The sequence below is a fragment of the Stegastes partitus genome, unplaced genomic scaffold, assembly GCF_000690725.1.
Source record: "Stegastes partitus isolate 25-593 unplaced genomic scaffold, Stegastes_partitus-1.0.2 Scaffold274, whole genome shotgun sequence".
NCBI classification, from domain to species: Eukaryota; Metazoa; Chordata; class Actinopteri; family Pomacentridae; genus Stegastes; species Stegastes partitus.
The window spans coordinates 351,008-378,662 of record NW_007578005.1 but is presented as its reverse complement, the minus strand read 5'-3'; the positions used below and the strand labels follow the sequence as shown (position 1 = coordinate 378,662).

Genomic DNA, 27,655 nt, shown 5'->3' with positions numbered 1-27,655 from the left:
GCGTGAGTGAATGAATGAGAGAGGGACAGATCAAAAGAGTAGAAAAAGAAATGTGACTTCATGCTTTATTTTCTAGGCCTCATCTATAATTTAATATAAAAATAGGTGTTTGAATAAACAGCTTATTGTTCTGATTCTGTTACTGCTGAGATAAAATCGTCACAAGATGGTAATAAGGAAATACACATTATCCAGTAATGGAGCACAAATCAGTTTTACATTAAATTTACGTCGTGACACAGCGAGTTGTAAAAATACTGTATATTTATACACCTTACAATCTGTTTGAACATTCTCCAAATCTTCTACGGCATAACGCTATGATGAAATCACAGTGAAGTGAAAGAGAGCGCTACCTGTATATTACAGTACATACAGCAGAGTACATGCAGAGAGCAGCAAGGCCAGAGCAGCATGATGTGCATCACGCCGCCGTCCTGGTTTAGCGCAGCATGCATTGGAAACACACCCTGAAGGACACCAGTGGTTGAGAACACACACACACGCACACACACAAACGCATACACAAGTCTTTTCCACAGACCTGGGACTTTGCATCAATGCAACACACAGTTTATATGGGTGAGAGTTTAACAACAAAATGCAGAATATTTTGTTTGCTACGGCTGATAGTTATTCCAGGTCTATGGGAGAGCTTTGTGCACCAGAGAGGGCTTCCTAAACCCTGCAGTGATCCAGTAACTCCTAATAAAAAGCATCTTAGCTCTAATTTCACAGTGATACCGATTAAATCACGCAAAAGGTAGATTCCAATGTATCGTGACGGATGCAACTAACTGCAACTCAAACACACAAATAAGACCACCGTATCTCACTCGGATATGTTTTTTTAATGCCGACGCTAAAACTGTCTGGAAGCGCCGCAAAAGCAGCCGACTGTGATGGATGAGCCGAGAGACTCTGTGCTTTGAGGTGTTGCCCTTAAACTGCCTTTCACACATGCAGTCCACACACATACACAGATTCTAAAACCTGCCTCCGTTTTCCTGTTTATTCCCGAGCTCCTGTCATCTATAACCCAATGTTCTCTCTCCTCTGGAATGATTAACGGTTAGCTGGATCACTGCAGGAAAAGGGGAACCCAGACGCTGGTAATCTTGCTTTTTTTTTTTTCTTGCTTTCTTTTTTTACACCACACGTAGTGAGTGACAGAACGGGTTTACACGCAGCCACAGTTGGGAAAAAACAAAAAAAAAAACAGACAAGTTATGACAGTTTCATGCTGACAGACAAGTGCTTACATTGGACAGAAAGAGAAAAAAAAAGAAAGAACAGAAATGTAACATAAAGAACATTGCTTCCTTAAACAGGTGAAACATAAATAAACATGAAGACAGGAGTGCAAAAGAAGACTGGAAACATAAAAGTGCAGTGCCATTTTGTTAAGCAGACAGCAAACTTTGCGGACGCCGTGGCCTTGGTTATTACTGCCGGCGATACTCGAACACAAGTCAAGTGCGGATGGGGAATGTCGACAGTGAACCACAAACAGTTTGTGGAGTGGCTAAACTACTACCGCAACACAAGTTTACATTCAGAGACGCTGCTGGCCTTTCTATGAGGTAACACTCACAAAACTATTGTGATGCTATGACTCCCTCTGTTGCGTTTCTTATCTATTCCGAACACGTTTGCAAATCGAAGTTTGTTCCAAGCTATTGAAGAAGGGATGATATTGTAAACATAAACAATACTGAATACCAATCAGATGCTCGCGTTGCCGTTCGCAGCGTATGGATTAGTTTTCCACTCAGACATCAAACATCTCAGACAGAACTCCTTCCAACAGTCGCACACCAGATGCTGCATTAGCGGTATTATTAACACAACGGGACCAAAAAGATTACTGTCAATAAATGCCTAGAAAGCTAACAATTACTGCCAGAATTATACACCAACAGGTCTTTTTCAGGCTCCACAGAAGATTAAGAATGAGCACAAACTGTGCTATGCAAAAAAAACTGTACAAAAAATGACCATCTTTGTCAAATGAGATCCATCTCTGGACAATTATGGAACAAAATGTGTAATTCTTATAGGAATTTATAAGGCATCTGAGGTTTAGAGACTGAGATGAGCCTTCAACAACAGTGTAATCAACCTCATGATATAAACAGACCCACAGATTTAGTCTCTGTATTTCTAAAATTGGTATCTATTAAGTGTGGAATCCTAACAAGGCACACGTGTTTGTCTGCAAGGACATAATAATATAATTAAAGAACAGGGATGCTGAACGTTAAAACCCCTCAATCCAGCAAACAAGCTGACCTTGAAAAGACTCCTTCTTTCGTGCAAAGAGGGACTTAAGCTATGCTGGGAAAGTGCTCTTAGTAGGTAGTGCTGTGCTGTGCTTAAGGAAACTACTGACAAAATGGAGTGTGGAGACTTGAGGAGTCTCCTGACAGAAACAATCTGTCACCCAGTGGACACCATTATGCCATCTGGGCCCAGATCAAACCCTTCAAACTCTCTCAAAGATGGTTTAAAGCTCTCTGTGCTCTAACAGCTGAAAATCTGTCCGCCATCCTCATCGCTGAAGGCATGGCAACCGTCCTCGTCCGCCTCCTCATCCAGCTGGAGGCTGCCAAAGGAAAACTTGTTCCTGGGTATTGGGGAATTAGAATTAGCCTCTACTGGATTACCAAACATCAAAGGGCTGCTGCTGTTGCCCCTGTTGTTCTCCACCTCAGACTCACTGGACTCTGACCCACTTGTGGCGCATTCGTTCATCTGAACTGCTCCCATATGTGCCACACCAGCTGGTCCCAATCGTTTCTGCCCCAGACTGGCCCGAGACCTGCCCGGTGCTGAAAGGCCGTTGGCCATCATGCGGCGCTCGAGAGCAGCCATGCGTTCGGCCCGAGACAGGACGGGACGCGACTCTTGCCCTGGTGAGACTGTTCCCTGGTTTGGGGCTGTGTCAGGGTGGTGACGGACTTTGTGGAGCTTCTGTAAGCGAGGAGATCGGCTCAGGCCGGGGGAGCATCTACCGTCATTAAACTGAGGGGGGCTGTAGCCGTTCTGCTCGGCGTAACTGATGGAAGGTGCCTGGTGGAGGATGTCAATGGCAGGACTGGCAGCGACAGTCCTTGAACTCATCATATGAGGAACTGTGACAGGGCTGCTGCTCTGCCTCTCTCTGGTATGGACACTGATGTCTCCCATTGTGCTATAGACAGGATCAACCTTTTGGCATGACTGCTTGGGAGACTGGACTAACTCATAGCTCATGTTGAGTGATGCTCTAGAAGGGGAGGGGGACTCCCTGTACCGCATCCTACCCAGAAAGTGCTCCTGCTGGGCCTGCAAAGCCCCGTTTATCCCCCCAGAGCCAGACCCCCGACGAGGCATGGCCTGCTCCCTACAGCTGTGATTTGACATTCTAGCCAGGTCCCTGCCCAAGAAATATTCACTATCTATGTCACTGCAGTCAATGTAGGGGATGGAGGAGCTGCTGCCTCTAGCAGCTCGAGATGCTGGACCTGTACTCAGATGTTCTGGGTGGGTCTGTCGTGTTGAGCCCCGTCTTTCTTCTGTCCTGGACACAGACCCCGCTCTGTCCTCGTGGCCGTTTCTCTGGTGGGAAGGACTCAGCCTCGTCGCCCGCGAAGCCGACGGGTCTTCTGCGCTCACCAGCGCCGACTCCTTCCAATGACGCCGAGCGGGGGAGTCGACTCTGTCCCCGGGAACACCACTCTGACAGCCGGAGACAGAGGCAGAGGGTTAAGGAATTTAAATAGGACATTTTATTCATTATTAATAATGACTAAAAGCTGGGATTCTAAATTAATTCTGCCTGACCTGACAATACCCTGTGGAGTTTTTGACCAACTGTGGAGTACCCTGCGGGTCGGTTTTGATGAGCAGGTTTGTATCTTGTGTGCTGCAGAATATGCACATGCACAGGAACGGCATAGTGCACATTCCTGCTAATGGGTTTTTGCTAACTGGCTGGTGGTAAAAAATGTTTTGCAAAACTCAGAAAAGAGGAGATTTCTGGCTGATATGAATATGGATGTAAACTCAACCTGCAAGCAGGTATACCAGGGTCCAAAGGTGCACTGAGCAGAGGTGAAAAGGGCTTGAGCAGGTGGTTTAACAAAGGTTTGTTTGTATGCACTGGCAGACTCGACACTCTCCTGCAACACTGGCAGGATCTGACCCAGGGGCTGTGGGGACGATATCTGTCTCCAAACATTTTTCAATTAATAAATCTGACTTCCATTCAGAGGTGTTAAAAGTTCTCCTACTTTGGGTAAAGTTCTTTGCTATAACTTTTGCTATTGCTATAGTGAATTATTTTCTTTTAAAATGCCCCAGAATGACATGAGAGCATGATGATTCCTGATAAGAAATTTGATGTGTAAGTTTTTAGTCCTCACAGGTACCAACAGGGTCTTGCTTGTGTAAATAGAAGCACAATACAGTGACCTCAACTAAATTCCTGAGGTGACACATGCAGCTGGACTCCGACACTCACTTCTGTTGGCACTTCATGGTGGCGTGGAGAAGGCAATGGCGACAGGCGACTGTTGTGTTGGACCCGACTGCTGTATTGGAACCGACTGTGTTTCCTGGCAGACAGGATGTTGAAGGTCAGTGTTATACTTTCTGAGCACCCCCGCTCATAGCAAATATGTCAAACACGTCTGCAGCCTTTACCTTTCAAATGGGATCTTTTTAAACTCAGACTCCCTCACATAATCAATCACCTGCTTCTGTGTGCGACCGCTGCAGAGATAAAGTACAAGGGAGATAATAATGAGTTATTCTGCAGGAGCTGTAGCGGACTGTTAAAATAATGGGTCGCAAACTCTCCACCTGAATCTGAAGGAGGAGCCTCGCGTGAAGAGCACAGGCTTGGGCTTGGGTTTGGGTTCCTCGAAGAGGCGGAAGAAGGCGTGATATTCAACACAGATCTTCCAGAAGACTTTACAGCAGTCCCTGCTGGCCATCAGAAACTCCAGAGTGTCCTGATATGAACTCTAGGGGACACATTAGGACATAAATTACAACACTAACCTCTGAGTTGAAGAGTTTTGTGTTGTGTTTAGTGAGTATAATCCAGCAATGTCGCTTACATTTAGATCTGGCCTCAGTTTGATGAGAAAACGCTTCCTCTTGAAGCTCAGTTTACGGACTTTAGACCAGTTGAAGGCGTTAATCCTCGTGTGTCCCTGAAGAGATGAAAAACATAATTAACCTTTAATGAAAAACGTTTATCACCAGGCATACCCACTGAAGCGAGCTAAGAAACACAAGACAAAATGCTTTTCTCAGTCAAGCCCAAAGTGTTTTCATGTCCACATTTGAACCACACTGATGACTTCTTAGACTATAAAACACACAAAGTACTGGTCCAACCAGCTGCTAGTTTGTAGGTGGCTAACTAGTGTGACTAACCTGGAAGACCAGGACACCTGTGTGCGCCACAGCCAGGCTTAACCTCGTGCCCTCGCGGTCCTTGGCAGGGTGGAGCCGGATCCCGTACATCTCCAACCTGCGCGCCACTTCTAGTAACTGATAGTCTGATTCTGCTGGTGTTAGACCTCTGCAACACAAAACGCACAGTAGCAGGTTAAAGGGTATTTGAAATTGAACGAGGTGTGTCAGAAGAGTTCCAGGACTGGTGTCACAAAAGATAGATTTCAACCCAAAAAACTACAAACTACAAGTTTTCCCCTTCAGATGATCAACCAGCACGTCTACAAAGAGATCCTGTTTGCTTCATTCAGTGCGAGAAGAGGTGAGAGTTGTGACAGGACAAGTGGTGGCTGCTTCACCATGGTAACGCGCCTGCTCACAACGCCCTGAGCATCCGACAGTTCCTGGCTGAGAAGTGCTGGAGGAACCTCCCTACTCACCCCACCTGGCTGCATGGGATTGTTTCCTCTTCCCCAAGCTCAAGGGGGTCATCAAGGGGACCTGTTTAGAAGATGTAGGCAACATCAAGATGGCTGTGACGACGGAGCTGCAGAGGATCCCGGAAGAATCCTTCCAGGACTGCATGGTAGCATGGCAGGGAAGGCTGGAAAAGTGCTTTAGACTCCAGGGGGATTACTTGAAGGGGAAAACTTGTAGTTTGGATTTGAAATATATCTTTTGTGACACGTGTCCTGGAACTTTTCTGACACACCGTACTTTTTTGGCAACAAATCTTATAAAAGCAATAATTAATTGATCCTACTCAAAAGTACTGTCTGTGTTGACATCAATGAGTCACCAATGGTGGGGAGTAGTAATTTATCTAGCAGTTAAACTACATTTGTATAGTGGTTTAAGCAATTCGATTAAAGTTTTCCCTTTTTTTTGGTAGTCAACTAATGAAACTACAAAACGATCTAGGCCACAAAAAATCGTATTTTTATTTGACCAATGCTGCTGTACTCAGAATAAACCCCTGTGTTGAGCCCCGTCCCCTTTTTGATTTTGCTGTGAAATCACGCTCAACCCAGGCAGCCACCGACACACACTTGACCTTTGTGTAGTGTTTGTGCAAAAGGGCGGGTGTTACTCAGTGCTCAACATCATCATGAACAAACCTCCTGAACCACAGCTTGAGAAAGATTCATCACATAGTTAAGCAAATACGTGACACTGACTAGCTCCACTGGCAAAAGCTATGTTTTTCCAGGTGTGTACGAAAACAGCACATTTTATTTTGTTTGGTTTACGTCTGACTGGTGAACCAGCGGGTACTTTAGTGGCTGAGTGGGTTGCTGGTATGTGACTTTTTTGTGTTATATTTTGTATCACTTTTGTCAGTTTAACATTTTTTTATTATTTTTTTTAAAAGTAGTTTGAACTACTTTTTTTCCAAGCAGCTGGGTTAACAAAACCAGAATCCTCCCTTGAGGTATCTTTGCTGTGCTTCGACTGAAAGGTAGCTTGCAAAATCTACGCTTTCAAAGCAGCTCCCCCAACACCGTGAGTCACACCAGTGCAACAGTGTGACAGGTTCCTTCAGCTAACAAACTGGGGCACTCGAGTTTGTTTTCCATCCTGCACACACACATCCTGCACCTTCTGCTGTAAATATTCAACAGAGTCTCGAACAGGTATTAATCAGCAGCGGAAAATAGTAGCAAACAAACGCACAATTTGCTCCTCTCTGAGTAAGAGTCGCTAAAACCACCGTGCCAAGCTGTTGGTTGTTTTTCTTTTTTCATGGGATTTGTTGCTTTATCATCTAACCTATATATTTGCATAGTAGAAAATGTTTTCCAAGCGCTTTTGGAGAAGATTAGAGTAAACAGCAATATCAAAAGGGCTAATCGGGCTGCCAGGGCACAAACTGTAACATTCATTATCCTTATAGCCAGTTTTTAGACAAATAAATTAAATCCCGCCTTATCATCCCGCTGTGTCTCACTAATTGAGGTGAAAGACCGAGACAGAGTGGATCCAGGTTTCTCATGTTTATCAGAGTTTTTGCGGCGCAGTGCTGGGAGGTTGGGGAGGGGCTGCAAAATGTTAACTAACTTTCCTAATTCTTATCAGCGGATAAGCCTTCCTGTTTCCTGTGTGTGGTACTTAATAAGAGATTTAACTCAGCATGGCACCCAGCCAGAAGAACTGCAGTTATCAACTAAGAAGGACCTGGCGTGGAACAAGAGCAAGTAAAAGAGAGCAGTCATATCTAATGGGGCTGCTTTCATGTTGCAGCAGCCGCCCACTGCGTGTCCATCTCTGGCGTGACACACTGTAATGCGGCGCTGAGACAAGTGTTGGCAGAGCTTTGGCTCGTATTCAAACTTGAATGATGATGAGAGCATTTTGAGGGAGGATGGTGCGAGGAGATCTGGAAGGTTTCCAGTAATAAACTCCCAACAGCACAAAGCTCTTAAACTAGAGACAGATAGGAGGGAAAGTAGTGGGTAAAAAGAGCCAAGTTCAATAACCAACTTCACTTTTAGCAAACTCCTGCATTAGACGTCAGAGAATAGCTTCTCACAATCAGGATTTCTAACCCACTAACCCAGCTGACAACAGCTGTTTGAGTCATCTGGTGGGTTGAAGGAAGGTTTGAGTTCTGTTTTTGGAGCAAAGTAGGCTTTTGTTAAAAGAGTAGAAGACAAACACATGCCCACTTCTGCCCAGAAGCTTTAAAGCAGCTTACAAAGACTGGCTTTTCTGAGTCGATCTATGATAAAGAACTGCACATTGCACTCTGAGAAAGAACCCATTCATTCAATGGCTGCTTTCCTGAATGTGTCACCTGTATAATAAAACTTCTCAGTGGGGCATGCACAAGGTCTGAAACAACATTTCCTGTTCACGGGTGAAAAGAATAATTTTCAGTCATCGCTTCAGTGACCTTATGAACTGGATCCAAGGAATGCCTTACTTTAAAACTGAGCCAGCCTTGAATTAACAGCCCTCCAATTCCAACCCAGAAACTCACATATTCTTTGAGTGAAACTCCATGATCTTGTCAATCAGAGGCATTTGATCTGGGATGTAGTTGTTGTTGAGGAGGTGTGACCGGCACTGGCTCTCCTCAAAGTCCCCAATCTCAGCTTCAATGTGAAAAGAAAGTGGGAAAAAAAAAAGCTATTAATATGCAAAATAAAGATAGGTGACAAATTTAATGGACAAACAGAACAGCTTCAGTGCTTCTTGGCACAGATGCTCCGAGTCTCTAAACACTTCTGAAGGAATGAAAATGATTTTCTCATTTGGTGTTTTACTGAGACTAAAATACACTTTGATCATTATTGGATAACAGACTGTGGTTCAGAAATGCCCAGTAATGAAAATTCTCAGCATTTCCTGGCATGGCACCATCATGTGCGGTTGCTCTGAAGCAGTTCTGCAAGATGATATTCAGGCATCCGACTGAAAGGTATCCATGGCAACACACAGATAATCAATTTGCAATGGTGTGCAGTGTGCTATATAACAATGTTTGATGATAAGCTTAGTGTGAAAATAGCATGATTTTTAATTTTTAATTTCTTTTAAAAAGACAGTTATCTGCTCTGTCAACTCTTTGTTCTCTTGAGCTAAATGAGGAAACAGTCATACGGGCCTTACACTGGATAATGTGGGAGACCATCAGCGCTGCGCTGCTGTCGTTGCAGGTCAGACGTCCGCAGGAAAGATCCTGTTTGATCTGGAGGGCAAACAGGTACCTGGCCACAAACACAAACAGCCCTCGCATTAGACAAAAAGGATGGACGTGGTGGTGGTGGTGGCAGTGTTCCACCACTGGACCCACATCTACTGCTGAATTCAAACGGGACATCCAAGAGAATAACTAAAATTCTAATCAAACACAATGCATGCTGGCCATTTTAAATTTCACACACGACTGCCTTTTGAACCAAATTTAGCTGGCCCAAGTGCACATTTCAGATTCACTGACTAATAGGCTGAGTGAAGTGACTTATCGAAGATCTGCTGAATGTCTCGTGCTACAGTGCTGCGTCCCTTTGCTGCAGGAACGAGCACAGTCATAATAAAATGTATAATAATTAGCTTAAATAAAAGGAATTAAGTAATATGTTAGAACCTCAGTGACCCAGTGCACGCCAAGACATGTAGGGGTCCTCGGATGAGAAATGCTGCCAATTTTATAAATGGAACTGATGAAACGCTGATGCCAGAGGCTTAGTTCAGCTATGTGACCTCATAATGGTGGAGGGTCTCCTCTGGATGTTTGTCGCTCCTGCCATAGCAGAACTAAATAAAATGCCACTGAACAAAACGTATAGACAACATGAGTTCATGGACTTGTGTGTGTCTCTCTATATATAGATACTCGTATATGTGGGGTTAAGTGAAAGGTCATACATGCAAGTTTCTACAAGTATATTCTAATAAATGATTAATTTAGCAATTTTGTAAATTTATTAAATGTCCAATGAAAAGTCAGAGATATTTATCACAGTTTTCCTGAGAAAAAGAAATCTTGTTTTGTTTAATCAACATTCCAAACCTGAAACAGATTCTGTTTATGCTGACAAACAACAGAGAAACAACACCAAGATTCCACATCAGAGAAACAGGAACCATTAAGTGAGTGATAACTGACTTAAACTATTAATTAATTCTAAAACTGCCCTGACTAATTGTTTCAGCTTGACTTGCATGAACCTTTTGTTCATTGTGTGTATTGTATCATCTATATATTTGCCAGTGTGAGCAGGATGTGTAAATAGAAAGTATCTGATATGCGTTAAATTAAAAAAAGGATACCTGCAAATGGCTGGGCTGTGCTAGATTATTGAAAAAATCTGAAATATTAATTCATTTTCATTGCTAGTATTGTATAATGTATATGTCAATGTGACACTTTGTCTTTTTTATGACTTCTTTTAAAAAAAATAAATGACGTCTTAAACGATATTAAATTGTATCCACAAGCTTCACTTTTTTTTTTAACATCAATTATTTCTCCACTCTGACTCCGAGAATATGTAAGTCACGAGCCGGCTCCATAACGAGAAAACAGAAACCAGAAAATCATTAGCTCCACGCTAATCTCCTGAGGGCTAAATCAGAAACATGGCAGCCATGACATGTGAATTGCATAGCTGAGCAGGGAATAAATCTTGTGGGAACCGGGGCATATGTTTCATTTATGCTTCCACAATCGCTTTCGGTCACAGCTGAAATCATTCACGCTGACATATCATATACAAATGCACATTTCAATGCCAAGTGGAAGGCAAACACGGTGTCGAGATAAAAGGGAGTTAAATTACGTGGAGAGAAAAGGAGCTCACCTTGTCAGCTCTTCCAGTAGCTGGGCATGGTCTGGGGGGAAAAACTTCACAGTAAACCTCAGGGTTGTGTGTTTCGGTCCTGTGTGGGATGGAGGAGCTTTTAAACAACACACACACACAAAAAGATGTCTCACTGTAACTGCTCTAAATACACACAACATTTGCTCTTTAACCCTCTGAACAACCAATACTGGAAAAAAAACTCTGCACAGTATAGATGTTCTACTATTGATTTATTTCCACTTCTCCTCAGATCTATGTAAACACAGCCTGCAGTTCAGCCTAGTTCAGCCGAAAAAGTCCCTAAATTTTTAATCATGTGTCTGTTGAATTACTAATGTCTTCAAAGTTGCATGGGAGAGTGCAGAATTTCTTTTCTTTTTTCTTTTTTTTTTACAGATTCATGATTTTTTTATGCTATGTATCAAATTTAGTGACACACAGAATAAAGCGATTTTGATGAAACATCCTGAATTTAAGCTTGTTAAAGTTGCCCGAGGACAGCCAGAAAGTTCAAAACCCATCGATTCGCACTGTTTTTACACTTTCTAGGTCTGATAAACGGTGCAATTCTGGTGATTTCTTTGTAAGATAACAAGCCTGTCAAACCTACGGGCAGATTTTGGGGTTCAGAAGGTTAAAACAAGATTCACATGGATCATACTGTACAGTCGCTCTCAACAGTGACACATTAAAAGAAAGAGATTCCTTGAAAAAAACGTTTTAAAACACTTACGCCTGAGCTGCTTGATAATGGGTTTGATATGGTCTAACCACACCTGCAAGAAAAATGGGATAAGAATGTCACAAAGTGGCTGTTTTTAAAACCAATTTGCTTTTGATTTAAGAAGACACCATTTCATTTCCATTTTCTCACCATCATCTTTTGATGATTCTGAAACTCCAAGCCAAAGTAGTCGCCCTCAATGAGATTCATGTGGGAGCACACCAGGTCAAACAGCACCTTGCCTGAAGCTTTTTGCTGAGAAGACAAAAAAGAAAAACACAGATTTCTGGTTAACACAACACTGTCATGGTTTCATCATTTCTATTGTAATCTGAATTTTTGTTTTCAGCATTCCAGCCAAATGACACTCTGAGAGCTTTATATGCTTATTTTAAATATGGGGCAGCAACATTTCAGGACGACCCAATGACAGGCTTTGACATAAAAGAGCAGCACAACAGCACTGCTTTGCAGACGTGTCAAACCCCATGCAAGCGAATGTTGCCCAAAAAGATGATCGTTTTCTTCGTCTAAATTCCTCTGCTCGTCTTCCTCCTTCCATTCAAAGGCTCGGTTGGCCACTAAGAAGCTGCCGTCCTCCCTGCTGCAGTCAGAGGGGGGTGGACCTCCTCTTTGATCTGTGTTTTCAGTGTCATTGCTGTCACTGATGACGGAGCGGCAGGCTTTGAGGTTTGTACAGTATCGGGATGGGATAAGGAACCTCCCTGACCACCTCTGTTCTCACTCGCCCCACATGAACACTTTGAAGAATGACTAAACTGCCCGCTTACTGACGAAAACTGGCAGTGTGACAACACACAGAACCTCAAAAATCCACCACATCTTTGGAGAGAGAGAAACTTTCCCATGTAAGGTCAAACAAATGTCAGGGATTTCCACCGAAACGCTTCTATTACAGACGCCCTAGGAAGACAGAGCTCTGTCAGGCACACAACGGGAGAGTTTCTGCCTGGCTGCTTCCTCGTGACTGGTTTGCACCAGTGCGGAGCGTATCACAGCTACAGAATGTGAGTGTTTGTAGTAGCAGTTCCCCCTGGCTTGGATAATGATCCAGGGCCGTGCATGAATATGTTTCAAGGAAGGAGTTTCTCCTCTAGTTTTACACAAAAGGGCAGCGAGCTGCTGAGGCGAACGCGACAACCTGAATTCCCTTCATACAGCCGAACTGTAATAAAGCGTCTTGTTCGCCTTTAAATCTGTCTAGTGTTTCGCAGAGAAAGAATGACACGGCCTGTGTTCCTATTAATGCTTAAAGAATAAAAACTTAAGCTCCACCAGCTTAGCGAGGGTTTACACGTCCACCACCAAATCCAAAATCTTCTCCAAACATGCACCCACCCACCCACCACTCGTCCCTCCTCTGCTGTCTCTCTCCAGGCTGTTCTCAGGCAGTGCAGGGGGCATCTTACCACCGAGGACCAGCTGTTTCCATATGGTGACGGCACTGATGAGGGAGGCCACAAGGAGACTGGAGGGAAAAAGGCCATCAGCTCATCTCTCTCTCTCTCTCTCTGTCTCTCTCACGCACACACATTGCTTCCTCACAGACTGCTGCAACCAGCAGGCAAATCAACCCCCTGAATGAATTATATCGTCTCGTGTTTTCTGAACAAATGTGCTCTGCGGAGGCTCCAGGAACGAGACCGGCAGACGGGCCGAGCCGGACACGGTGAAAGGCCGTCTCACTGGCGCGCTCTCATATCCAGCCTTATAAATCTGCTGTCAGGGTGGAAATGACCACGAGCCAAGCAGAGATGGGTAAGGCAGAGGCTGATTAAAGCCGAGCACTGCTTGATTAAATGCAGCTGTTGCGGACTGGAGTTATGGTGCTGCCATTTGACACCGCCGCGGCCGGCACAATAAGAGGACCATCTCTAATGACGCACGAGTCGCCAAGACTGACAGCTGTCGTGGCGCAGACACTCGGAGGACACATTAGTAACACAGTCTTAACTCTCCCTGCAGTCTAATTGCAGCAACGTAATGATGAAACCTGGCATAAGAGCAACTCGTCTTACACAACTGAACTGTGACCCGATTACAGACCGAAGCATGGCCAGGCGATGTCATATACACTTAGCTGCCAGCTTATTACACCTGGCTAAAACTCATACACTGCACTCTAATACAAAAAACCACGAAACACATCTGACCTTCTCAGTGGTTATAATTAAGGCGGCACAATATTGGAAAAAAAAAATCATATTGCAATGTCTTGTTTTCCTGTGATATATATTGCAATATGAAAAAATACAGGACTTTTCACAAGATGACTTTAATAACTGACTTTAAATTTGGAAAGAATGAGTCATTCTAGAATAATTGGGGTGATTTTGTAGGGGAGTGCATCTGCATCGATATTGAAAAAGTAATAATTTTCTAAAGCTACAACAAGGACGTTTGGAATCTTTCTCATATAGTGTAACTCCAGAAAGGCATCCAAAATTCGTTTTTGCTTTGGATGGCATTCATGACAGAGTATCTGAGTACCTGTACCACTATACCTAAATGATAATTATTTCAATCAGTATTGAGATCATGATTATTTATCATGATTTATTGATTCTACGGACGACATATTTTTATTGCTCTTGCACATTTAAACAAACAGAAAGCTGCTTTTACTTCCACGTTGTGCTACATTCTTGTACAAATCTGCATCATATTACAATCTTCACCTGAATTCAGAGCATCATTTCGTGTACTCAAAGCATCTTGTGTGCTTAAAATCTGCTTATAGCTAGACATTACAGTTCAACGATGTTCCCTGAACGCCTCACATGCAGGCTACAGTGGATGCTGCTGTGCATAGAGAAGCCTCTAGTCTCCAACTAATCACTGCAGTGATATACTTTTGTAAAAACGTTGAAATAAGGTGTTTTAACGCCACATTTACCACATGATTTCTAGCATTTTAAACATCAACATCACAGTCGATCATGTTCACTTCGTAGTAGAAAACTAAAAAGATGATTAACATCCTCTCAATCGTGCAGCTCCACAACCGACATGTTGTTTTCAGTTGAGACCAAATCCTACTTTTCAGTGTTTCTTTCCTGTTCCTCAGTCATTTCGCTGTGCGCATGTGGAGCGTGCATGTCAACAAACTCAACAAATTATGTTATATAAGACATGTGCAGATTAGTCATGGAAAAGGAGAACTGTGCTAGTTCTCTTTTTGCATCAGCCAGCCAAAAAAAAAAAAGTTGGAGAGTGATGTGTTCCAGTTAATTTGTCTCACTTCATATTCCTGCATTGTGACCATTTGGTACAGAACAGTGTGGACGCTGGAACGATATATTGTGTGGTTATAACGATCAGTTTTTGTTTTAGAGGGATTTAACTTCATGGTTAATTAGGACACTCGGGTTTGTGTTGCTGTTTGACTGGATTGCGTTATACTGACAGGTGCTTCTAATATTCTCTACCCCTTGTGGATATAAATGGGGTGGAAACAACAGTGGAGAATATCAGAGAAATATGATGCAATAGAGCTCCAACAGCATCACAAACTCCAAAATAATCAATTCCTCTCTGAAACAGCTTCAACAAAAACTCAACATTATGCTCATGAAAGTAGCGCGGGCTTGTTATGTCAGACTGCAGCACTTTTATCTAAATGCACCAAATGATTTCGCATTCCTTGAGAAAAAAAAAGTATGTGAACTCTCAAAGGAAGAGTGTGGACACTTGAACAATACGCAGCTGTCAAACTTGTCATTTTAAATCCACGGGTATTACCCTGCTGCTGTATCAGCCTCCACTCTTCTGATTTTGGAACCTGTCGACAGGGATTTGCCCTCATCCAGCCCCATAAGCATTACATTTAGCACTAATGTTAAGCGATAAGAAGTGGCTCAAAGTCGCTCTTATAATTCATCCCACAGGTCTTGGGAGGGGAGGAGGGGTTGAAGTTGGGGCTCTGTGTAAGCCAGTCAATTTTGTCACACCAAACTAGGAAAACCAATTCTTCATGGAGCCGGCTTTGTGCACGGATGCATGTCATTCTGACTCTGGGAAGGGCCGTCCCGCAAAGTCAAAATATCACTGTATGCTGACTGGAACTAAGGGGCTGAGCTCAGACAACACCAAGTATGTGGACAGAGTGCTGATAATTTCATCCCCGACACATTCGCTCTGCAGACCTTCTCCAGAGTAAACACTCGGATCTGTCATAACAGGAGAAGCTCAGGTGTCACAAACGATTCTGTTCAAGTGTCCCAGTGAGCCGTGGCAGTGCGACAAGGATCCAGCAGCAACAACACCGCCACCAGAACTCTGAAACTGAAGCAGCTGAATTGAACACAGCCGTCGTTCATTTTCAAATTTACATCCCTGCTTTTCCGACTGTGACATATCGGAATGTTTTTTGTGGAAAAAGGCCTTTTGTGGGTTTACGTAACAGGATCTATGAACCCACAATCTGGTCTGGTCAGGATGCTTTTAGTCCAGTGTTAACACATCACAACTCACACAATAGCGGACTTCATTGCGAGCCGGTAATGGCAGCCAAACACGACTGCCAAATGTAGTCCAGCACAATGCTGCAGGTCTACAACGGCCAGATTAGTGGAGGCACATCGGTGCCTGGAGATACATGCTAACACGTTCAGGAGCAGATCTAATGGTTGGCAATCAGCATGTTACAACGCTTACATTAAGAGGCATTAACCACATAACAGGTAAGCTGATTAGTTTTGCAAATAGTTGGTCATACACTGAAAAACTGGATGATTTGATGTCTGATGCGCAAGAAATGAAAGGTCAAGAAGCATCGAAAGCATTCTCTGGGAACCATGACATCGTGTTTACGACAATTCATTCATTAGTTGTGGAGATACTTCTGGTCCGGACCGTGCGACATCCCTAAGAGCCGTGCCACCAGCATGGCTGACTCGCAATTTAAGTTAATTTAGGTCACTGAAGCTGCAAAGGCCAAACGTAATTGACTGTGTCAATTTGACTTTACCGACCCATTCATTTTTACTGATTATAAGCGCGCTCACAGCAAGACTGTCGTTTTCTTTTTCTTTTTTAAATCTCCCCCCTCGTCTAGACTAAAATAAACTAACGCAATGAATTTAAAAAATCTGCACTGACATCGTCTCCTCAAAAACTGTGCATAAAGGGTGATATTATCAAATTCTGACGATCAAGTGCAGCGATCACACAAAGGAGAAGCTGTAACTTCATCCCCCCTCGATACGCAGCTGACACAACGTTCTCCATACATGCGGTGCCGCCTCTGCCCCAGCGGAAAAGGTTACAGTCTCAGGGAAACATCATGCTCAGCAGCTGACATTTCTTTCATCATCCGCAATGCCAAGAAAATGTCACCAATCTCCCTTTCTTTACGACCTCTATCAATAAAAGCAGTTTACATAGGAGTAGTCAATTCCAGACCGATATGATGCATCCTAGGTCTGGGGCCAGACGTGCAGGGAGACTGTGTCTGGCCTCATTAGGTCTGAACACAGGCCCACAGGATGCTACTACTGTTTACATGTATGTGTTAGCATGGCTGCATTGCTGCACTGACCTCCACATGCTCGGGCTGACAGAGCAAGGCTAAATAAAGATGACAGCGATGTCTGCACACATGTCCGCTCGGGTTTCCACTTCAGGGTAGACCAAATAACCCCCCTCCCCCTTGTTAGTAAGCTCCTGTCAGCAAAAAAAAAAGGAAAAAAAAAAAATCCATAAAGGTCAGGTGTAAAGTAGCTTCCTCAACTGGTCCCCTCCAGGAGCTGTTGGTATGGTCCACTTCATCTGCAATAAGCCAGGCCGGGCGGTAGCTCGCCAAACTTCTCCTGGGGATGTGTGGGGGTATAAGGGGGGTGGGTGCTATGGGTGGTAAGCAGGCTGCCAGTGCCTTTAGGCTCCAAATAGACAGAAAGAACAAAGGGAATCCTGTCTGGCTGAATATTTTGGTTGTGCTGGAGGAGTCGATGCTGGCATGAAAGCAAAGGGGGGGACTCAGCCATTACTGGACAGGGATTTAACAGTCCATTTTTGTTGGGGTTTTTTCTCCCCTTTTTCTTGTGTCTTGAGCCATTCAGTGACTCCTGCTGCTTCGGTTATACCTTGACACATAATGGAGCAGCCATCTCCCTGCAGGAAGTTTTCAGCTGTGACATTCAAGCAACATCATAGGAAGCTGATTGAGGTCACAGATGAAAGAAACGGTGAGATTTAAAGAAGAGGATAAGCAAATGGAGAAGTGGGGGAAAAGGGCATTTTTTTTTGGGAGGGGGGAATCAAACTATCTGCATCTGATAAGACAGCAAACAGGCTTAGCACAATATAAAAAGCTGATTTTTCAAGTGATACCAAACAAAAAATAAATAAAATATTGACTAGCTTACTTTCGGAGACTGAAAACTGACTTCAGAAGATGAACCTTCACTAGTCAAATCTTCTTCCCACATGTAGTAAGTGGAAAGTCCCCCCAGAAACGATTTTTAGATACTCTTAAGTGAACCGTGGCTCTTGTGATAATGCAGCTCAGGGCAGGGCTGAGATTACAGAGCTGTTTACAGTAGCAGCCAGATTCATTCCCACACTGAATCCTCCTTGTGCTACTATTGAAAACACATGTGAAGATTCCACTGACTGCCTGTCTCATGCTCCCATGGGTAAAGCAAGAACACGGCTATTTAAATTGTTTTACAGGAATCTTTGCATGTGTTGTGGTGTGCATGTGTGTGTGCATTGAGCAGGTATGTGCACTGTAAGGGAAGGGTAGGACAGAGAGGTCAGCAGCAGCTAAAGCTCATTGAGATTCAGGTCAGGCGCTGCAGAGGTTCCCAGGGTGACTCGACTACAGCGGGAAGCTGACAAAGAGAGACGAGAGGAGGGAGGCAAGCCTGCTGATAATCCTGTCAAATTACCTGCATGCTCTCACAGCAGATACAGATGTGTGACTATGCATATGTTCGCAACGGAGGGTGCTCATAGTTATATGATTACACCTAAACTAACACCCTTAACTTGGCTTCAGCGAAGGAGCATCTAAATACTAATAAAATGATTTGAGGACGCCTCCTGGTTTTTCATTCCTATGAGAAATATCAACAAGAATGAAAGGAAAAGTGATGATTGGGCTGCCACAGCTGTCAGAGTCATTCTGTCACAGTGGGCCAACCTCAAGGCCCCGAGAGGACAACCATGAAAATAGTGTCCCCTGGATTCAATAGAGGTTGAAGCTGAGATGGAGGTAGAAACCCTCGAGAGCAACCACCACCTCCTCCTCCTCCTCCTGTCTTGGACACCCCCCTCCCTCCCCTTTACGTTGCCTCCCAAGAGTCCGTGCTGCTGGAAACATATTGATTTTGCATAAAGAATAATTAAGTGTCCTGTTGTGACCACTGTGCTGCTGAATATCTAACAGCGCAGAGCTCTGTGCATGTGTGCAAAGACCTCCCACTGTTAGTCAGAGCGCCATAAATCAGAAGACGGATCTCACAGTTGTGGGTGTGCATCATTAGTGGAGACGATAAACAAGCGGCAGCACAGATTCGACCAAACACGCCGACAGGCTTTGCTATGTTTGCATGTTTAAAGCTATGGCACCGTGTTAAACACACACTGGTGCAACACGACATGAAACGCTGCCGTGCCTCAGCCCAACGCAGAGTATCATTAAAATAAGCAGAGGGCAAGTGCAGGTTTTATAAGGCAGCTGGAATTACCGAAAAGATTGGCCTCCTTTTTTTTTTTTTCTTCATCTGACTAAATCTCTTTCAGAGTGCTTCAAATTCTGGAGCCATGCTGGTTATTCTCCTCCACCACCTCTTCCCAGAGCCGGGGATTACTGTCACTCAGAGGGAGGATGCGTCACTTCACATTTAGGCAGAAACTCCACATTTAGCTTAGCTAGATAAAAGCAGACAGAGGAGCTGCATAATGCATTTTAACCTGCTGTTACCAAATTACCATTAGAAACATTTGAGAACGAAGTGACTCGAAAAGACTTCTGTTCCAGAATCGAATATTCACAAATAAAGACGTATTAACTAATAGATATTTTCTTGTCATTTAAAGAAATATTTTCAGATATCATCAAACCTAATTGTACATGATGAATTGCATGTACACATTTTGCAAATTGAGTTAGATTAGAGCTGCAAAGATGAACAGAAAAATGATCTAAACATCAAATGCTCTAGATAATGAATGGATATATTAAAATCCATATCTCTGGATGCTTTGTGGTTCATTATAGTGCACGTTTGGAAAAATGTCTCAAACAGTAAATGGGTTCATTGATAAGGTAATAGTCAAAGTAACACAAATGACAATAATGGATTGTTTCTGCCTTCACGTATGTCATTTCAAAAGGAAAAGCAATCAGCTGTAAGTCCAATTTTCATCCGCGTGTCACTTTTGTGCAAAAGGCAATTATCACCACCTGCAGAATAAAGAGACACCGAGTTCTCTGTAGCTGTGAATACAGTAGAGCTCTGTAAGTGTGTGCAGGCAATCAATAGGTTAATTAGGAGATTAATTAGGTGTAACTGTGAGAGACAACTCCCACAAGGTCAGGCCAAGAAAGAGACAAGTCTTTCATATATATAATCTCTACACAAAAACGTGTCAAAGAGGTAATTTTCAATGATTTGGCTCCAGACATGCCTCGATTGACCTCGATGTCAGACGGTCCTATTATAGAATACACCAGAGAGTCGAGTAAAAGAGATTATCAGGTGACCTGTCTAGTTTGAGGTAACATTAGTTACGGTAGCACACTGAGTTAAATGTGATTCTTTTGAGGGCCAGCGGTGTTTCAAAAGATCAAATCCCGTCTCAACAAATGCATCATGAGAGTGACGGTCTAAATTAACCTTAAACAGCCTGTGGTATCACAGTGTGAGGCACAAATCCAAGAAAAAAAAGCAAGTCCATAATGGCACTACGCCCTCATCAGTCCTCTGTATAAATAACCGGAAAAACTGCAACCTCAAAAAAAAAAGAGAAGCCACATCCAATCCACAATCTGTCACAGTCTGCCAAGGCCCAGCACGAACCAAAGCAGGGCAGCCGTCCAGCTTCATGCACCTATTCCCAGGAAACCCAGCCAGTACACACCAGGATCATTTGCATCTCCCCTGAGTAGAACACTTCCACTCAGATCTAAATTTTAAAAAAAGTTATGGAACAGTTGCACACAGAGAATATCAGCCAATACAGTAATATCAGAATTTTTTTACTCGCTAAAATTGGTATCAGCGTCGAAAACGGAGCATCTGTAACTGAACATATTGGATGCATGTTTCTAAACCAACTGTTTAGTTTCAATATTTAGCTTGCTAATTTAAGTATGAGCACTGCCGGGACTATAAGACAACAACACAAATCTCAAATTAATATCAGAGTATGGTAAGAGGCAGGAGAACAGCTGTTGATTTAGTAATCTGGGCATTGGCTCAGACACATCAGAGGCGGGCTAGGTATACTTTAACACGCCTCAAACCCGCGCAAATTCGTCAGATGCAAAACAGATGGGACACGTTCAGGAGAAGAAGAAGAAAAAAAAATTAATATCCAAGGTATGTTAATTTACCATAAGTAAGTGTGCCACTCTGCCTGCATAAACAGTAGCTTGCTAAAAGTGGAGCAGACACACTGATCTACATAATCGCTGTGATGTCTGCGTATGTGCTCCGTGTGTTGCAGCGCTCAAGAAAAAGAGAGCAAAGCAATAATATGGGGTATCATTAAAACACTGCGCATAACCATTATTAGGGAATATAATTAATATGTAGCTCCAGGTCTGGCAAAATGTACTGCTGAAGGCATTAATATTTATAACACATATGAATGCAAAGGTTGCAGCAAACTGTAGGACTGAAAGAGGGAAGAGGTTGGATAGAAAAAACTCAACTAAGCCTGCCAAGAGAAATTCAATTGTGGGTTTAAGCAGAAGTCAGAACTAAGATATGCATCTTGTGACGGGATACTGATTAGAACTAGACCGCTATTCATACAATATTTCTGGGTATTTTGGGGGAAATGCTGCAAATGAACCCTCTAGACCTCAAGCGCTCACATTTTTACTCACTGTGGCCTCATTTTTCACTGCAATACAAAGTCTGCACCGCTATGGAAACTGCACCATGGCTGTAAGAGAAATGCCTTCGGTGCAGTTTAACAAAGGTATAACGCCATAAATCAAAAAATTAAGGAAAAAAAATAAAGTTGACATTCTTTGATTGTTTATTTTTTTGTACTCTATCTATGCCCACAGTTGTTACCAAAAGTGGGGGGGAAAATGTGACACTGCATATTATAGATATTTTGCTACTCACTTTTTAAATTTGTGTCATTACTTGTCTCCAGTTTCCTCTGTGTAGGCAAAGCCTGCAGTTCAGCCCAGTTCAAAAACTCTCAGAATTTTTGTCACATGATTAATTATCACATGTGAGTCGTTATTGGCTTCACGGTTTCACCAAGGGGCACAGAATTTTTTAAATTTTACAGAATATGTGTTTAGTGAAAACATTTTTTTTTTTACATTATTTAAAATGAGACATGGAGAATAAAATGATTTTGATGACGCATCACAAATTTAGGATTCAATTTGTTTTCTGATGGAACCGTACATCACAAATGAGTAGTTTAAGGACCGTTGGAAAATTGAAAATCCAACGATGCTTTTAGAATTTCTTGCTGCAACAAAATAGTGCAATTATTGTTGATTTTTTTTCTTTTTTATGATAAAATGCCTTTCAGACTTACTGGTGGGACTTCAGAGGGTTAAAGCTTTGTAGCAATATAGGATATTTATGAGGTGAAGCAACTTGATTTTTAAGTTTCAATAAGACTCGATTAGGCAAAGATTCTTGTTTTACCCTTTAACAATTCTATCTTCCAGAGTCTGACTCAAACTGATGAATGGAGGCAGGTTCCATACAGGTTCAATACAATCGCAACACTAAACGCGTCGTATGAAGAACGCCACCATACCAGAGAAAAGCCTTTTTTTCTGACTGACAACATCACTCTGCTCGTGATTCCACACTGTCGGAGCTAACTGCTGCCCCGGAGTGTGACATCAACACTCTCCGAATCAAAGGGTGAGAGAGCAGCTTTCTGCCTCGCCACCTCCATCCAGACCACCGCAGATTTCTTTGGAGTGGGACACGCTGTGAAGAAGATGAGACTTGGGAGCTTGTGTGGCGTTTAAGAGATTCTTTCCACTGCTGAAGCGAGCAGGTCTCTGAGGAGTTTGTTGCTACAGTCCTGCTGCACGTCCCCTCCTTCGCCCATAATCTCCACCAGTAATAAATAATGACAGCTGCACATGCTGCTTTACTTGTGAGGCCAATCAATTGGCCTTCTCGAGATTAGCCTTAAACTACTTAGCTCTCGAGCAAATCCAAAGGCCCTCTGCCCTGTGATGTAGCCGGGCAACTGCATTGATAATAGCTGTTGTGACCTGACAGTTTTTGCCTAAACAAGGTGGAATTTCTGCACACACACACAAAAAAAACCCCAACCTTCAGATATACAATAAAGAGCTGTAAACCCGTTCCAATCCATCGACAGTCTAATTTCATAGGTCAAAGCATAACCTAAGCACAGCCTGATATCCTTCACTGTAAACTCGTTTTACTACATAACTACAAAAACACGCCTCCCAAAGGGCCCAAAAAGATCAATAAGTCAAAGATCATATTCTAACATTTTAATATATTCACAGTAAACCTCTAATTAGCGCCTGGCCAGTCAGCGGGGATTTCCCTGTCAGAATATAGATGACCTTAGACTACACCGATGTAGAGACGGGAGCCTCAGACCAAGCCTGCTCTTCCTGTAGACGAGGATTAAGGTCAATACACGAGAAATCACTCTCAGTTGGAAACAGCGCTGATGATGTTGCTGGTAGATGCCTGTTGAATTCAAATATGTGGTCATTAGATTGAAAAAAATAGAATAATACTGTCTGTCTCAATAAGACGACAACACATTTTAATTCAGTGTCTTTTCTCCTTGACACATACACACACATTAATCAAGCCAGATTTGTATTTCTAATGTTGTTTGAAGGTAAATCTGAGAGGGATACGAATCAGATTTTATTTTTTTAGACATTACCCTCAAAGACACAAAATCCACGGTGCCGCTAGAAGCAATGTCAGGAGATCACAGAAATCATAAAAATAAATAATCTCTGACCAGAAATGTGTGCACGAATCCTGACCTACTGGTGGTGCTTGGAAAAAAAAAAAGTCAGCAGGATTCATTGTGTAGAGGCCGTGGACGTCTGTATCAATCCCTCCACTGCCAAAACACTCCGATCAATAGAAGCACTGGTGTGGAAATTCGTCTTTTTAAGTTTGAGACGTCGCTAGCTCCGAAGAATTAAAGACACGGTGTGATGAATTAAATCTATTTTAATTCAGGCAGCACAGAGAGAAGGACACGGTATCATTGTTGGCTGCTTGTTCTCTGGGGAGGACCTTCAGAGCGCCTCCTCTAAATCCTGTCAGAAACAGACCGGAGGAATTCAGCAGCTGCTAAATTAGCTACACTCACTGCTGGTGGGATATATATATAAAAAAAAATAGTTTCACTGCATGTGTTGCTGTAACGTTCGGGGTCATTTGACTGAGATGGAAGAACTGACAATGCGAACAGATGTGCGTGATCCGACAGACGGCTCGTGACGTGAATTGGATTCAGAAACATTCTCTGGACCAGTCTTGTTATTGTGACACATTTCATTCGCCGCCTGCTTTAATGCGGCACAGTTTAAACCTCCAGCCCTTGCGTTTTGAACCGCCCCGTGGCGAGAGCACTCCATCTCCCCAGTGTGACAAACGTGGACGTCGTCCTGAGGTAAAAATGTCACACTTAAGGTTGTCCGTGGAGGCACAAGCCGGCAAACAAATGCAAGAGCGCACACAGCACTGGGCGAGGGCAGCTGTTGCTGTGTGTCTGCAGGCCACCGGGTCCAACAGGAATTTAAGCCACTTGGTCTACAGAATACCAATGCTTCTCCACTGGAAAGCAGAGCATGACCCGTGACCGTGGCGAGAAAACCGCAATTCCTGTAATCTGAGAAAAAAAAGGAAAACACGGGAATCATCTGGAGCAGAGGGGAAGCATGTGGTTAAGGTTAAATAGTGAGTAATTATCTTCACATAAAATGGTGACAATTTAACCACTCCATGGCGTAATGTGTGCTCTACTTTTAGAGACACGGTTTAGGTCTATATCTCCATGTGACAATATTGTAATTACTGTGACCATAAGCAGGGTTTTTGGGACGTTAAAGTACATGGAGTGCAAACAACCACACCCTGTTCATGGCTTTTCAAGCACACCCAAAACCATCCTCATTTGCTGGATGGTTAGTGTGACTTGAAACAACTATTACTACACACACACACACACACACACACACAGATGCTGTCTGGCTTCGAACATGGGCACATTGGACTCATGCTGCAGAGTGCTTGGGTTTAAGGGTTCTCAGAGAGCGAAACAAGCCACTCTGACTAATTTAACAATTCATAAACAATAGATGAGAGGCTCACACGAGTGTTTCTGCGAGTAAGAGGTTTAAAAAACACAAGCTCTCCTAGGTGCGTGGTTTAAATGCAGGCCTGGGGTTTGTCTCACCGAGCGAGGTTAGCAAGGCAACCGAGGGTTTCGGTCTCGCAATGCCGGCTCACTTTTGAAACTGGGGGAGATCTCCATGGTAACCTGGTCCATGCAGCGTGGCTACCCTTGCTCTGGGGGAGGCTCAAAAATGTGTTAAGTGTCCGTCTGCTGGCCAGCCACCTTTGTGAAATGATTCTTCTAGGAACCCAGCAGGGATGCAAATGCTGCCTTCTGTGGAAGTGGTTCCCAACCCCTGGGATGTGGACAGCGATGGGGACATGGAACGTTGGCTACCACACTAATTTTTGGGGTTGTTTTTTGGATATTGGCAGTTTGTCTGCTGCATTTTTCAACAAAATATTTTTTACATGTGGCGTTTGTCACCACTGGTGGCACTATTAAACAATATTTCTAACTCAGTTTTGTTTGGATCGTGAGCAAGAATCCACATGCACACACGGGGGAATGAAGCGATACACAATCCTGCGGGTGGTTTGACCCTATTCTGCTCATCAACAGTTGCTGGTTAAAAAAAAAAAAGAAAACACGACGACAATCGCAGCTCTCTGCAGACAAAGGCTGCATGCATAAACCATCAAAACAGTCAAGAAATTTGCAAGTGTTTCACGAGGAGGGACATGAGTTCAACATGCCTGTTACATCCCATGGAAACACAAAGATGAATGTAAATGTAACCTTTGTTTGTTTACAAGAAAACTCAGTTCAACATTATACACTTTAAATATTCTGCAGTAATTGCTTTGATAAACCACTTTGCAGCAAAATTAGAAAGAAATGGAGAATAGTTCCTTGAGAGACAGAACAATAATAGTGCTTCCTTCCTTTATGTAAGCAAATCAGCAGTTTGCATTGTCATTAAACCACTTTGCGTTTTGTATCAGCATCACAATCAGAATTAACAATCCCCACATGCAAATGCTTAGTAACCAGTTCATCAAATATGCGGACGCTGTGAAATCACACAAGAATACAAAAAAACCACAGGGGTTCACAATGTGGAAACTTCTACGAAGATTAGTTTTCAGAACCGCACATCTCAACATGTGGGCTGCAGAGACCTTCCTTCACAGTAATGTGACCAGGGTGGCACCATTGTTGTTAATAAAAGCAGCCAGCCCTCGGCCTCTTTCCTTTTCACTCTCAGATTTACTCCTGTCTGCCCGAAACCATCTAAAAGCCTGGCAAAGACGGTGTCCGGAGCATTTTTCTGTTGCCATGTCTCTGTGAAACCCATAAGAGGAGTCCCTGAATTCCTCAGCAGAGCCATTAGCTCATCCATCTTTTTTGTCCCGCAATCTCACATCGTCCATAACGAAAAAAGGGAGATACTGCTCATATATATATATCTCCTCTTTGCCATCAGTCCCTGTTGTCTAGACTCATCTCTTTTCCCAAGTCACTTTATTCATCCTCTGAATTTCCGCAGGACGGATTGTCCTGTGTTGTCGTTCCGGTCGCTATGCAACAGCAACCGCTAACGTTGAATGAAAGTGGTAATAACGTGGTAAAAAAAAAAAAAAACAACAACAAACAAAAATAGAGCACAAGTCTCTCAGCCAGCATTTTTCAGAGATGGCTCAGCTCCAAAATGCCACCAGCAACAATCTGAAAAAAGTGTGACTAAAAAGAAAGTTGAAAGAAGTTGAAACACACGCAAATGGTGCATGTGCTCTCGTTTCATCGCAAATACGCCCGTTGTTGATCTGTTGATGCGTGCGGCTCTGTGTTCCAAACTCCAGCCCTTTCATGTGAACACGGTGGTTTGAGTTAACGGATCCATTTTATAATTTAGGACTGAACTTGCTTTGTGGCACATGTCTCTAATTTGCGTTGTTTTTGTCATGAACTCTCCGTGTCCTCTCTGTCTTTAGTGAATAGTGCCCACCAAGGCAGGAATACATTATTTATAATCACCAACAAAACAGCAATTAAAGGAGACAACCAATCACAATTTTGCAAAGTTAAACCATGCAATCATACTATTGGTTACTCATCTTTGACTCTACTACTGGTGGCATCATTTGCTACTAATGTTGGCCTTATTCAAACCCCATGTTTCCCATTTTGACTGTGCACAGCAATCACTTCACTTACACCACAGTCATTCAAGTGTAATTTCACTAATCAAATATATATATTAGGCTAATTGCTTCCATGCTGCCTCTCTGTCTAAACGAGGCCAACTGAGCCCAGACAACTCTACTAAGTGATGGCTTAAATGAAATAAAGCAAGTGAGTCAGAATAAAAACACAAGACCAGCGTCTCCGGCAGAAATGTAAAAAAAAAAAAACAAGAAGATTGGCTAATCAATCCCTGATTCTGCAACTCTAAAAGTGATCAAATGTCTGCAGGGTATGCATCTACTCCCGGGGCCTCCAATAAATGCAACCTTTACGGAGCGTCATGTCACGATCACGCTGTGCGCTGAAATGAGATATAATCATCTGTGACTGTGAGGTGAGCTGCAGCGTGTGAATAAACACAGAATGTGTCAGCACTTAACACCGGTGACCCTCTTATTCA

General features: G+C 43.1%; 1 protein-coding gene across 2 annotated transcripts in view; it reads right to left on the bottom strand.

Moving 5' to 3' along the window:
• The window catches only part of LOC103357790 (FERM, RhoGEF and pleckstrin domain-containing protein 1), a 61,651-nt gene that overhangs the window by 15,735 nt on the left and 18,261 nt on the right, over positions 1-27,655 (bottom strand). The window contains exons 3-13 of one of the 2 annotated variants that reach the window (XM_008282495.1): positions 11,632-11,736; positions 11,491-11,533; positions 10,755-10,833; positions 9,061-9,158; positions 8,429-8,543; positions 5,428-5,575; positions 5,106-5,201; positions 4,846-5,009; positions 4,687-4,755; positions 4,505-4,598; positions 2,547-3,720 (exon numbers count right to left, since the gene is read on the bottom strand). In XM_008282495.1, the coding sequence (XP_008280717.1) occupies positions 2,547-3,720; positions 4,505-4,598; positions 4,687-4,755; positions 4,846-5,009; positions 5,106-5,201; positions 5,428-5,575; positions 8,429-8,543; positions 9,061-9,158; positions 10,755-10,833; positions 11,491-11,533; positions 11,632-11,736 (2,185 nt within the window). The remainder of the gene's footprint in view (positions 1-2,546; positions 3,721-4,504; positions 4,599-4,686; positions 4,756-4,845; positions 5,010-5,105; positions 5,202-5,427; positions 5,576-8,428; positions 8,544-9,060; positions 9,159-10,754; positions 10,834-11,490; positions 11,534-11,631; positions 11,737-27,655) is intronic. The other variant, XM_008282494.1, reaches the window with a different exon arrangement.